The 13,726-nt window shown below is 44.6% G+C and overlaps 1 protein-coding gene across 10 annotated transcripts in view; it reads left to right on the forward strand.

The window, feature by feature from the left end:
• LOC116948956 (microtubule-associated serine/threonine-protein kinase 3) overlaps window positions 1–13,726 on the forward strand; it is a 301,721-nt gene that overhangs the window by 81,577 nt on the left and 206,418 nt on the right. For 2 of the 10 annotated variants that reach the window (XM_076071932.1, XM_032966279.2), the window contains exon 1: window positions 4,220–4,658. The exons of the other annotated variants lie outside the window; for them this stretch is intronic. In XM_076071932.1, the coding sequence (XP_075928047.1) occupies window positions 4,620–4,658 (39 nt within the window). In that variant the 5' untranslated portion in view covers window positions 4,220–4,619. Of the gene's footprint in view, window positions 1–4,219; window positions 4,659–13,726 lie in introns of those variants that run through there. 10 annotated transcript variants of the gene reach the window in all.

The following is a 13,726-nucleotide window of genomic DNA, read 5'->3' on the forward strand; positions in this document are numbered from 1 at the left end:
GAATTCCCCACCCCCCCTCCCAATGAACGCGTGTGCGTTGCTTGGGGCAACCCCTCGTCAACTTTGTCGCGCATGCGCAAATGCGTGCTTTAGCGTTCGCAGAGCGGCGTAATAAATAAATAATATTGAATATCATTCAATTGCTAATTTAAATACTTTGAAGTTGACGGATGGGAAAATGGAATAGCGCTGTGTCACCACGGGGCTTATGGCGTGATATCTGGCTACTTTTTGAAAGCGTAAACCCCACGGTTTGCAAGCCAAATCCTTCGCAAGTTTCGTACACAGAGAGACAGACGGACGAAAAATGACGTTCATAGGTAGGATTAGAATTTTGGTGTTTATTGTTATGATATCCGAAAATCATAGTTTTTCACTGTTCGCGACTTTTACATACTACAATGTTTAAGCTTTGTATCCTTTTATTTGAAATATCTGAACTATATGAATACATATATACACATGGTAATTCTGCAATTCATATTTTTTCACATACGGGCCTTGGGCAATGATACTCATGCCTATTTGTAATTATTTTGTTAAATATAATACAACACAATTTGGATTTATATGGTATCTTAATATTCGTGGCTGTAGCATCTCAATTCGCTGCAAAGAAATAGTACGGCAAAGACAGCCTCGGGGAAGGAAGGAGGCGTTTAAGGAAGCACTTGAATCTGGACTTGGACATGGGGCAGGGCATTGACACCATGAATGGCTGGGGAAAATGAATTCCTGACCATAGGGCAGCGGAGGAGAAATAACGGCCTCCCACTGAGCGAAGGTTGACTGGTGCCTTAGGGGTGAACTTACAGCATATATTGGATGTTGGTAATAATATTCCACAGAATTTCACAAATTACATAGTGGCTGTTGTCACCATACCTCCGGCTGGTTCCTTGGCAGCACATCCACCATTAGGTTATCCAATCATCTACATCAGCGCACGTAAAAGACATGAGATATAATTTGAAAACCTTAGCCCTTAAACCTATTAGATTTGTTTCAGTGCAGATTATGTGTAAAATGTAGCCTGACTTTATTACAACCAGATTCCGTACCTGAGCTCAAGCCAAACTAACTTAAACCAAAATGAAACCCAGGACAGACTGCACAGACAAACGTAGAAGAAAATTCAAAGTCTTCATCTCTGCTCAGCAACTGGGCATGGGGGATCTACTCATCTCTTTTGGTAGCCCTGTTGTCAGTGGCATACATTCCACATTTCCATAGCAGACGCCAGTCTCTACACAGGACGATCAATATTAAATGCTATACATCATAGCGCTTGATATTGCACGCGGATGGCTGATGGTTCTACGAGTCAAGAATTTAAATTAAAGCCCGTCGGATTGCGAGATTATGAGTCGATCGCTCCGATAGACACCACAGATTATAATGAGACTCAAACAACTTGCAGCGCTGCCTTAACTGAGATGGACACTAAAGCCATTGCTCACTTGACACAGCATCTTAAGCGCTAGCAAGCGACCATAATGCATTTGCATGCGGCTGTACGTTTGAACAAAATGCAAGGTCTCGAAAGGTAAATGGCCATGTTTGCTTAGCTGAAAGGGAAGGAGTGTTGAAACAAGTTAAGGGGTTAGCCCATTCCTATAAAAGCTTTCAAAAAGTCACAGTGTGTGTCTGCCTTCAGTGGTTTGAGCACACAGTGTTTTTTTTCCCCCTGCTTTGTTAGTGTCTGCCTTTTTGCTGCCATTAAAACACTGCTGGTTATTAACAACTACAAAGTGCTGTGAAGTCATTGGGGCAAGTGGCATTGTTGGAAGTGCTTATGTTAATAATTGGGGCCTGCAATACTGAGGTCCTGGCTTCGGCATCTCAGATTCCCCCCTGAAATTAAGAGAACCTCTCAAGAAGTGCCGAGCCTGCAGATGTCAATCCGGTCACCAATCACCGCACCAAAAGCATCATAATTAAGTGTAATTTGTTTTGCACTTAATTTCGCTATGCTCAGCTGTGTGGAATGATGTGTCAGTGTTACGGGTGTGCGCAAATGAATGTGGGTAAGCGGTGGCATAGTTAATACTTGTTTCTCGGGATCGATTCTTAACCTTGAACAACAGTGGTGATAAATGCTAATTATTTGACTCAAAACACTCGAGATAGGTTCCCAAAATACTCCAGTGACAATTGTGCTTCTTGAATTGTTGCATCGCAAGATGCTGAGAAATGGTCGGACATGGCCACGATTGCTGGAGGCGTCCACTCCGTGTTGTACTGTTTCTGGATGGCTGGTGCACATTTAGGCTACATCGCACTGTGCAGACACGCAACGTTATAACAATATGGATAGCCGGTGAGGTCATTTCCCAAGTCCAGGGCCTGGCACATTTGTGATTCACATCCAGCACACACCTCCCCACACCCAACTCACAAAGGTACCACTTTGCCAGGATTTTATCTTAGCTTTTATTTGGTTGATAAGCACACAGCGAACCACTGCACATCTAAAGATAAATTATGATTAGATGAGCTGTGTCAGGTAGAGGCCTGTAATGTAATATTGGATTGTGTCTCACTCAAGAGGAAAACGCTTTGCTCTGTGACTATTTCCTGCGATGCCTGGTTGGGCACAACTGGTGATAAAAATGCTGAAGTGAAAATGACCTTGTTAACGTTTTAAAAAAAGTGTGACTTTATTTTCATCAGTCCAAAAGCATTTCTTCATCCTTTTTAAATAACGCGAAATCATCTTTCCTGATATAACAAAAAAACCCCGCGAAGAAAATCTGCTGGACGGTAATTGAAACTCTTGAGAGATTTTTGTCGGCTCTGCAGCGAGGCAACAGGAATGCACTCTCGTGCACTCTGACTGATCAGCTGGCTGAAGGAGATTCAGAAAAGCCCTCAACCCTAATCACCGTGACGCGAGAAAAATTAGCGGAGATCTTTATTGCGCTGCTCACCCATCCAGCTTGACGCGACGTCGCCGCGGTCCGGGCGCGCGCTTGGCACCAATGCGCCTCGTTCTCGCTGCCGATTTCATGTCCTGACTCACCCACGTCCTCTCTGGCTTTTGTCATGGCTCGCTTCCGACCCCCCCCCCACCCCCCCCCTAATTCCCAGCCCCTTCCCATCTCAAACCATTAACAGCGCTACCGCCGCTCCGCTCGAAGTGTGACAGGCAGTGGCTGCCTGAAATAAATGAGGGGGGAGGTGGCGGCAAAGTGCCACTGTGTCCATTGTGCTTGGCTGACAATTTAAATAAGGGCCACTTGTTTCCAGAGACTGCCTGCCAGGAGAAGATGACAAGGCGTCTGTGTCCTCGTGTGTGTGTGTGGCTAAAGCACAGCAGGTTGGCACAGTAGGGGGCACAGGTGGTGCATCAGCCAGTCATCTCAGTCATCTCAGTCAGTCGACCCGTGGCACCTGGGTCTGCCCCGTGACCTCCTGCCAGCGGGCGTTCGACACTTCACGTGGCCTCAGGGTGCACATAGCCTGGCACAAGCGTCGTGGTGACGTCACCGCCACTTAGTGGCGAATGGCGGTTGTTGTTGTTGTTGTGTTGTGTGTGTGGGGAGCGGTAGTGTGGCGATCAGAGTTTGATTCCCGCTAACGGACAACACCAGGGACGATTATCTGAACCGGTCCCGGGCCTCCTCTAGGTCGACTCAGCCTCGTGCAAAGTGTAAAATAATCGCCACTGGGGAGACAAAGGCGGCCGGGTGTGGTGCTGGCTACCCACCCCCTCGTGTGCCGTGCCGGCCTTCAAGGGTGCTCGTTAACCGCACTTGCCCCAACAGTCTGTTACAGGGGGACCTTTTATTCGTGTTTGTTGTCGCTCGAAGAGGCTTTGGGGAGGCAGGGGTTGGTGTGATGTGACTGTCTAGGGATTGGAGTGAGGGGGGGGAGGGGGGAAAGTTTCTTGCCGAATGCCTGGACAGGCTAATCTGAGAGCCGGGGATTAGGCTGTGCATGACAATGCGGACCGTGCACTTCATCTCGCCTCCCCGCCAAGTCTAGGAAGCCGTCTGAGCAGCTCCCACTGCGGGGTTCTGGTAGCGGTGGGGGAGCGTGTGCAGGGGGTGGGGGGGTGCTTTAGAAGGAGGAGCGACGACTTGAGCCGGGCTTCTCGTGCACGGCCGTACTCAATGCTTTGCCAGTCTTCGCCTTGACGCTGCTCAGAAAGATGGTGCCACCCGTGCACATGTGAAGTGTGTTGGCGGGGTGGGTGGGTGGGTGGGAGGAGCTCCGTTGCTGTCCTCTCTCTCTCTCTCTGCACTGGGAGCAATCGGTGTGCCATGTAGAGACGGCGCAGAGAGCCTTGCCGGTTTGCGCGCCGCGCGTCGGTTTCGCGGTGGGCGCCTGCGGCAAGTGGGAAGCTGTGCCGGGGGGAGAGGAGTCGCCGAGGCAGGGGCCGTGGCGAGGCGTGCGGCAAGATCCTCGCCCGATCGTTGGTCGCAGAAGCGTCCTTCTCACCGTGGATGATAAATCGTCGTGGAGTTTTATTTCTGCCCGCCCGTCACCCTTGTTGGGATTGGCTGTGAAAGGGCGTGTGGGGACTTTGATCGGCCGGCCAGGCTTCGTGCTTTTTGCCAATAGAGATTTTATATATTTTTTTTATTTTCCTGCTTTTGTTACCGTCGGCAAGAAACATGGATGATTCCAGCATTCTAAGGCGCAGGGGCTTGCAGGTAAATGTCCGATGCCAACTTGTCCTCTGCCATTACTCTCATGATAATGAAACTCGTACGGTGAACCCTTAATATTCGCGGGGAATGCTCTCCTGGAGAATGGCGCTCATGCTACATCCGCGAATATTAATACTTAGAGATTATGAGGAAGGTAGGGTTTGGGGGCATAAACATGTCTTACGATTAAACGTAAACATATCAACTGTATATATTAATAAATGCACATTGTATATTATTGTGTTATTTAACTCGACTTTATTGATGATGAACCTAAACATGCTTAAAGCGGTAAATGTAAATAAATGGACATAAGGCGGAATGTAATTGCCCGTAAAAATCGTTAAAGTAAAGCACGTAAATGGCACGGGAGGCAACGGCGGACTGCGAGGGAGAGTGGCGATACGTGGGGGGGCGACGGGGCGGGGTGCTTCTTTCGCGGAACTCGCCGCTGCCATACCTCACTGCTCTTCTCGTCGTGCTACGGCCACGAATGTTTTAAAACAGAATTCCCGCCAATTTCAAATAGCACCACGCGTAAATTTGTTTGTGGCGGATGCGCAAAGAATGCAGTTGTAAAAGGAAAGCGGGGAATTTTAAGGTGGTTTGCTGTTTTTGAAATAGAGTCTCATGTGTCCACCGTCAGGATGGCATCAAATATAGTGTGCGACTTTTATGTTCTGCAGTTCGCAATGAGTGTGGCATGTTTGAATTAGTACTGTCAGTCACTCCACGTGTTTATGGAAAGGTGCTATAAAATAAATTAGAAACACACACGCAAGTAAAATATCTCTGTCTAGATTTCATTAAATGCACCGCTGCTTTATACACCGGTTGCATTATTTGCTCGTTGGCTTAATGAGGTTTTCGTGTTTGCGGTGGCAACGCGAGATGAAGCAATTTGCGTTTGATATTCCGCTCCGTCTCGGGGTCTCGTCTGCGTGTGCTCTCTTGTGAAAGCGAGGCATGGAAAAGGTCACCGATTTCCTTAAATGGTTCCCGCAGCCCATTCTTCCCGAGCACGTGCCTGTGCTTTATCGCTGCTCTTACCTTTGCGTAGTTGTCTTTGTCGTAATTGCCTTACCAGGAGAGCCCTTATTGGGTCTCTAAGACTCTCAGGAGGATCTTGCTTTAAGATATTCGTACCTCTTCGTTTGTTGATGGTTTGTTGTTGTGCAAAGGAAACTGGAGTGCCCAGAGAATGTATGGATGTATGTTGAACTTCTTTTGCACCGTATGTACCCAATAGTGCTATTTGGAGGTGTGGGGGAAGGACAACAAACTAATCCCAGTGCATCCCACTGGGATTTTTGCACACAGCCTTGAAATACGGTGTTTTTTTTTTTCTGGAAGACTTTGCTGTTTTTTCCTGGATTTCTGTTGCGTGTAGGCACTTTAAGATGTTTCTTGTTCATGTTTTTGTTTGTTGCGGTTGCACCCGAGTCAAGAGCCGCAAGGCTCACAGTGTTATACCTAATACATGAAACTGAAAAAAACACAAAGCAGTTTTCAAGAAATTAGTTTTCAATATAGATTTAAAAGTGCAAAACTCCAGTGGCTTCCTAATATCGGATGGAAGAGTGTTCCAGATGGCCGTAGAAGTGCATTCGAAAACGCGCAATGCACTGACCGTCTTTGTTCGATGGCTAGCCAAAAGCCGCTGCGAGAATGACTGGAGTTTGCGTGATGGTTTATGGTCCTTGACGAGAAGACCTGTGCGTATGAGGAGACAGTTTAACTCATCACGGATAGATCAGATACCTATTTGCTGAACTGCCGCCTGAAGTCACCACCTTGTTGCTGTGTGGGTGGGCGTCTCAAACATGATCTCTGTGCTCCACCGTGCCTGGTGATTTTAATTAAACATTGCCCAACAACCGGATTGGAAACTGGCAATTCTTTTGTCATCAACATCATCGCCAGCCACGATCTATCCTATGCAGGATGAAGCCATCGCTCTCTTTCGCGGTCTTGCAGTATATGAATACATGAGCTGATTTCATTGCTGCAACGCTACGGTCGACGTATTTCTGCATACGTTCCCTGCATAGGCTGCCACACTATCATTCGTCTCGACCACCAAACACCACCCTTTGTAGCGACGTGTCCTGCCATGTCCAGTTAATTTCCTCGATAGGTAATATGAAGTCTCGAACGTGGTATTCTCTCTAATTCAAGTGTTCATCTTCCTGCTTCTTGTGGTGATACCAAATATGCACCAATCTATGCTTATTTGTTTTAAAAAAACATTTATTTGCCAACGTTCATGATTATTTTTATTATTATAATGACTTCATAATAAAGGTTTTTTGGGTTAGATCGCGTTTATTTATAAATGTGTCGTAACCCTCCACCACCCGACACGGCCAATCAGCAAAAAAAAAGTGTCACGTTGACAAAAGACAAATAATTCACTACTTCAGCCCACCGGTGTGTTGAAGAGTTAATCCACATTTACAGTTTGAGTACGACGTTTTGCTGGTAAATACATCCAGCATCATCGGGCAATTCGCCAGAATGGTAAAGCCCTCGCTTGCTCCCGGTTTTATATAGAGCAGCAGGGTGACGTCATCACTTAACTCATATCAGGTGCAGTGATTAGAGGCGGAGGGGGGGGGTATTGTAATTATATAATCGATTAGTAATCAGTCATTGGTTATGATTAGTAATGAGTTGTAGATTAGTAATTCTTTAAATCAAAATGTAATGTGTATTATTTAATAATACGCTTCCAGGCCGCACTAAGCCGGTAGCTGTCAGAGCGATTAAAGTTATTCTTGTTCCTCTCAATTTCAATGGATTCTCTAATTAGTCTTTGCCAGTAATAATTAGTTTTACACACCACTGCAACATTGTCAAAATCAATTGAGTGTCCTTGTTGACAAGCATGTTCTGCCACTGCCGACAGTTGTGTTTGAGATAATTTAATATTTCTCTGATGTTCTTTTAGTCTTACGCTGATGTTACGTCCCGTCTGCCCAATGTAGCAGCTGCCACATGAACAATTAATCCGATATACACCTTCTGTTGATAGTTTAGGTAATGCATCTTTAGTGCAAGATACTAGTTTTTCGAATTAAATAATTAATTATTACTGGCAAAGACTAATTAGAGAATTGCTACGCACATTCAAAATGAGCAAATTGCGGGCAATCTAAAAAAAATTGACGATGACAACAGGTGCTCAAATGGCCTACTTTTACGAATGACGTCATGACATCTATAACATTCTCAGTGAAGCAGACGGGGTGTTTTTATGATCAGTGCACACCGGCAGTATTAACCAGCGCTGCCGCTGGCTTTTAAAGTGCGAGCCTCTGGTACAACAAGCGGTGAATGCACTCTACCGCTAGGCCGTGTCACTGCCCATGTGTCATCAGGCCCTTTTTCCTGATGACGAACGCTTGTGTTGCGATCGAAACGTCGTTTTTTTGTTATTTTCTTTGAACCTATCGACGTGACTTTACCGAAAGACCCAAATAATTATAGATGTATATTCCAATTATCTGTCTTGGGGGTCATGCAGTGGTGACTTGAGTTTGATTCTAGGGCGAGAGCTAAGATCGGTGGCGTGTTATATCTGACCCAGTCCTGGGCCCCTCCCTCACTAACCTGCACTAACCAGAGTGATGAAGTATGGTCAAGAAACTGCCATGTCGACAAAGCGTAGGGATGCATACATCCATCGGTGGATTGACAAAGTGCCGGATGTAAATGTCCTTTATCGCTGAGTTTCGAGATCTTTTCAGGAGGGCATCTGCACTGGGATGTTTAGCCATTTCCTCATTCTGAGCTTTTTGAAAATGGAAGGAAATCAAAGTATCCTTGAGAAAACCCATGTATTCAAAATAATAAAGGTGCGTGTCATGGTGGCGAGATTTTAACTACTTTGCCTGGTATACAGGAGGTCGTGGGTTTGATCCTGACCCCTCTATATTTGGAGTTTGTGTGTTCTCTTTCTCTCCCCGTGGTTGCATCGATTTTTCTCTGGGTTCTCTGATATTTCCCTCCACATTTAGAATCAACGTGCGTTCAAAGTATTTGGCTACTATAAATGTCCACATGCTGATAAGCCAATTAGTTGAGCTATCATTTGTGGCCAGGTCGTGTCTGAAAAAAAGCTCTATATCTCAGTGGACCTTTTCTGGTAAAATTAATAATAAAGATAAAGCACTTATAGGGCTGCACAGACGCATCATGAACCTAATTGCTGTGCTGCCATCTCCTGGACATTGGGTTTGTAGGTTTAGCATGTCAGTTTGGGCCATCAACTCTTGCCTCTGAAGTGCTGTGTTGCGACACGCATGCGCTGGCATGGTTTTCTGGTTGCTGGTGAATATTTGCCAAGATTTAAATCAAAGTCCATTACCTCTCATGAATAATAAATGTCACTTTATTTTAAATATTTTAGGTCCCCCTTGAATGGTCTTTTAGAAATACATTGTAGGCACTTTTTAAATACCTGCAGAGAGGAACTACTTCTTAAATCTGAAGAATTGGTTGGTAAAATAATTGTACGTTTGGGCATAAACGTATTTGAGTGTTTTTATTGCGTTTAAAAATAAAATGTGCTAATTGTTGTGGCTATCAATTACAAAAATCCCAAATTATATGACCACCTCTGCCAATAGCTTGTGTGAAAAAGTGAACTCTCCTAATGTTTAATTGCACACGACAAGCACAGGGACGAGAAGGATTTTAGCATTGCAGATCTCAGTGGATTGGGGAGGCTTTAATCCAGCAGTGGATTGCTCCTGGCCGATGATGATGGTAATGATGATGCCATCGATAACTGAATGTCCTTTATTTCACCATATAAGAAAACATTAACGTCCACTGTTTTCTCTTCAATATAGAGACACTGACAACTGCAGTGGAATAATCTGTCTGGTTGGAGCTGTCTTTTAGAACCCTTGACTCACAATCAGAAAGTCGCAAGTTCAATTCTCGGTCTGTAGTCCACTTAATCCATCACCCCCATTGTGTGTCAACAGTGGCCATTCTTTCGAGAGACTGGCCCACCCCCGAATGAATGTGAAATTTCCACTGAGGGCTCAAGGCCACCAGCGGAAATGAGCACCGCCTCTGTAGTCCTCCGGGCTACGTATGGTGCAACATAAATTCAGTTTATTATTAAACAAATTATGTTATGGTGATGCTGCCTCATCAGTAGTGATGCACGGGCACAAATAAAAAAAATAATTAAGACATTCCTCAATAACACTTTGGCCTTAAAAGGGAAAGTATATAATAGATAACTTTTCAGGCAATGGTCCTTAATGGCACATAAGCTGGGGGAGGCCAGGGAAGCCGACCCCTGTGGCCTTGATTTTTTTTTTATTCACAGGACTGGGAAAATCAGGGGTGAATTTATATATGAGGCTTGCAACAAGCGAATTCTAATGCTTTTGTTTAAATTCATCAGAAGGAAAAAAAAATCATCACCTGAATAAAATAAGAGTAATACTACTAATATACACTTTAGACACCAAAAGGCTGTAAGATTGATCTTCCCAGCATTGCTTGCATGTCAACCGACATCACTGTACTGGATGCACAGTATTGTTTTAAACTGCCGTGTTATCTTTTGGCAGCAGTAGGACAATGGATCTCTGCGCCTTTTGCCTTTCCCCAGTATCGAATTGCAGCTGCTGCCGGGCATATGATTGGTCGCTCAAGTGAGGACAGACAAACCAATGTTGCTTTCGGGCTATTGTGACAGCCTTGAAGCGTCCGTTGTGTTTTGTGGCGCTGGAACTTTGTGGGAACCAAAAGAAAGACGAAAGAAGCAGGTGGCCAAAGCGATTGTGGGATGAAGTCACAGTTTCGGAGGCCGCTACCGGACAGGAACAATGAGGTGGTAGGAAGGGATGGAAGACACTGTTCTAGGCCTTGGCCCAGCAGTGGGATGTCACTGGCCGTTAAGAAAAACAGCAACAACAGTAACTTTAGTTTAACAGCAATCACACATCCTGTCGTTTGCGGGCGTTAGTTTATTTGGAAGTGATGGCTGACGCTGTCAGGTCCCATCAGATGAGAGGACGATTCACGCATAGGCGCCCGCTGCCTCTGTGCACTGCCGACCCTAACCCTGTCAGTTAGAGTGGCCCCAATTCAGCTGAAGAGTACTTATTTTTGCACTTTATGTATATGCATGTGTATTCCGTTATTAACAGTGATTGCCATTCGGTCGAACTTGCCACTGGGATAGTAAAGTGAAGTTTCCTCCATGGGTTTAAGTCACTTCTGAAAACATAAGCTAATAGCTGAGTGGGCTTTAACTGATATAATAAAAATAGATTATTTTTATTTCTATTTTGATATTAGTGATTTGCTTACCTATACTTTGCACGCCTATCGTGTTTTTGTATTGTTTGTTGTCACGTTCTGACCTGCCCCTACTGGACATTTGTGAAAAATAACTTCATAGCTAATTGGATCCCTCCAGTATAAATGCATTTTCTGATTCTGATTAACAGAAGGTGATTACAGCCCCATGGTCATCTGGGCAGGAAACCACTTTGGCTGTAATTGTATGCATGTAATTTTACGTGTGTAATTTATCGTGTGTAACTGTATGCATATAATTGAATCCACACTTTTTGTTTATGTACAGCCCTTTTGTATGAGGGTTGCCACACACCTTGCTAAAGGTGTGGAGCATCGATGTGGCACCATACAAGTATAGTACAGTTATGGATTTTGTTGTCATTCCCTCTTTTGCTCACAATGTCGGCCTGTAGCCTTAAACACCTAATTTAGTTTGGTCGTTTACCCAGGAAAGCCTCTCTGTTTATCCAGACTTTTTCTTGAGGATCCTGCCAAGTTTTCGCAGGAGGGGTTGATGATTACTATATATATTCCAAAGGAGTAATGTTTAAAATTTGGATAACCTGGGCCATGATGCCGGCACACAATGGCCTACTGTTGCAAATTAAGTCACGGAATCTTGAACAATCAACTGAACAGCAGATGGTGTGTGTTTTTTTACGGTTAGTTTCCACCCGCGTTATTCAGCAGGGCGGCCGCTGGATTTGAACCGCGAACCTCTGCAACGATCGGCGAACGCGCTCCCGCTCAGCCGCAACCCTCCTTATGTGTGCTCTGAGACATCCGTCAGCAGAGCCACAGCGATTATGTGTGTCAGGTGGTGAAAGGTCTCACGTGCGTTCTTGTCATGAAGTCAAGTGGGCACACACACACTTAAACAAGGAGCTCAAAAGGCACCGACGCGTTAAAGAGAGAGAGATCCCTAGACAGGCTTGATTTAAAAATACACCCCGTGCCTTAGGATCTGCCATCATGTCATGGTCAGCACACTGGATGTATCATCCAGAAGTCACCATTTTTGGAGTCCATTGTCTGGCATGGCAGTTGAAACAATGATGCCGGTGTCTCAACTCCTTTCCCCCCAGTGAGTCACATGTGGTGGGGGCGAAGTGTGGGTGTGCCTTCCTCTTCCAGCAAGTCTTATCAAAGTGAAAGAATAAACCAAATACCCTTGACAGGTCCTTCTGTCAACCGGGGTTTGAGCAGGCAATTGTAGGGCTGCACCTGTACATTTAACCCTCCATTATTTAATTATTGAGTCACATCACTGATCTTTCCTTATTTGTCTATCCTGTGTTGTGTGTGTATTCATCTGCCTATTTTCCATAAGTTTTTTGTTCTTTATGCTTGAAATATATTTACAACTTTTGTTCCACTTTTAAGTATTCTTTTCTCTTTCATGTGTCTGATTTTTGCTATGTACTTCTATAAACATTACATTTGTAAACTTTGCATTCGGTATCTAATTTTAATTTTTTGAAGTACAGTTTGTCAAAAGTTAACACCTTTTAATTGTGAGCCAACGCAATTCAGGAAACTTGGACACACCAAGAGTAATTTAAAATACAATTGGGGACTCAGCTGTATTATCCATTAAAAACACTTTCCCATGACCTATGTGTACATCATCAGTCATCGGAACTGAATCAGAAGAACAACTAAACTAAAACAAAATTTACGTATTGCTATCGAGGCTCCCACAAGGGCATGCGAGAGAGCGTGTGGCACAGTTTGGTGCCGGCTGTCATAGAGTATGGTTGTTTCGTGACGATTCTCTGCGGTGAGTATGATGTCTAAAAACAACAACAACGACGATGCTATGCCTCTCTGGATACAATTAACGCTAACCGTTTGCGCGTTCCGAGATTTATCGGTGAAAGGGGACCCACCTTGCAACTTTGCAGATGTTTTGCAACGGGTTAATTAACATTTACAAAAACAAACAATTGGATTTGGATGAACTTGGGTGAACTCGGCACTTTGTGGGAAGTGCGACCAACAGAATTGAACGCCTCAAGGCTGCCCATACTATTCGCATCTCCCACCCCTTCCATCAGCCTGAACAGCGTTGATGAAGTATGGTCAAGCAACAAACGTGACCGGCGCGGGTGCGGGAAAAATCAGCCGTGGATTGACCGAGAGCAGAAAAAAAAACTCGGCGTGTGTTGCACAGGTGCTATAAGTTATTGTTGTTTTTATTTATTTGTAGAAATTTGCGCTTTCAAACCATGAAATCAAAACAAGTAATGGTTTACTCATTTCGGTAATGTGGAGAAGGCGTTCGCTGCAAACCTCTAATGTTGCTTGGTTTGGCCAGAAAATAATGGGTGTGTTTTGGCAATAAAGTTCCGCGGGGCCTTTTAACGAAAGCAAATGAGCCCATGGGAAAGCAGAAAAAATGCCACACACGGCACTTGCGGTAATTTCCAGCGTGCATTGGAATCATTACCATTGTTTATATAAGTTTTGCTTACTCTGTGTGGTTTTTTTTTCCCTTTGCTTCTGTTATTTAAACTGTCAATTATGTTATGGTATTGGGCATTTGTATTTCGTTTTTATTTCTTATCATGTGTTTAAACTGTCATCAATTGGCAGTGTAGTTGCCAGTGGCATGCAAGTCTGGAGGCAGGAAGGCTCTATCAAGGTACATCAGTGGAAACTACAGAAGGAATAAACTAGCGCCCACGGTCGTTGACAACAGAAGAATTTTGACAATGTTCTCTTGTTTGATTGTTGTTCAA

Source organism: Petromyzon marinus, chromosome 35, assembly GCF_048934315.1.
Source record: "Petromyzon marinus isolate PM22_M1 ecotype Great Lakes invasive population chromosome 35, UKy_Petmar_22M1.pri1.0, whole genome shotgun sequence".
Lineage (NCBI taxonomy): Eukaryota > Metazoa > Chordata > Hyperoartia > Petromyzontiformes > Petromyzontidae > Petromyzon > Petromyzon marinus.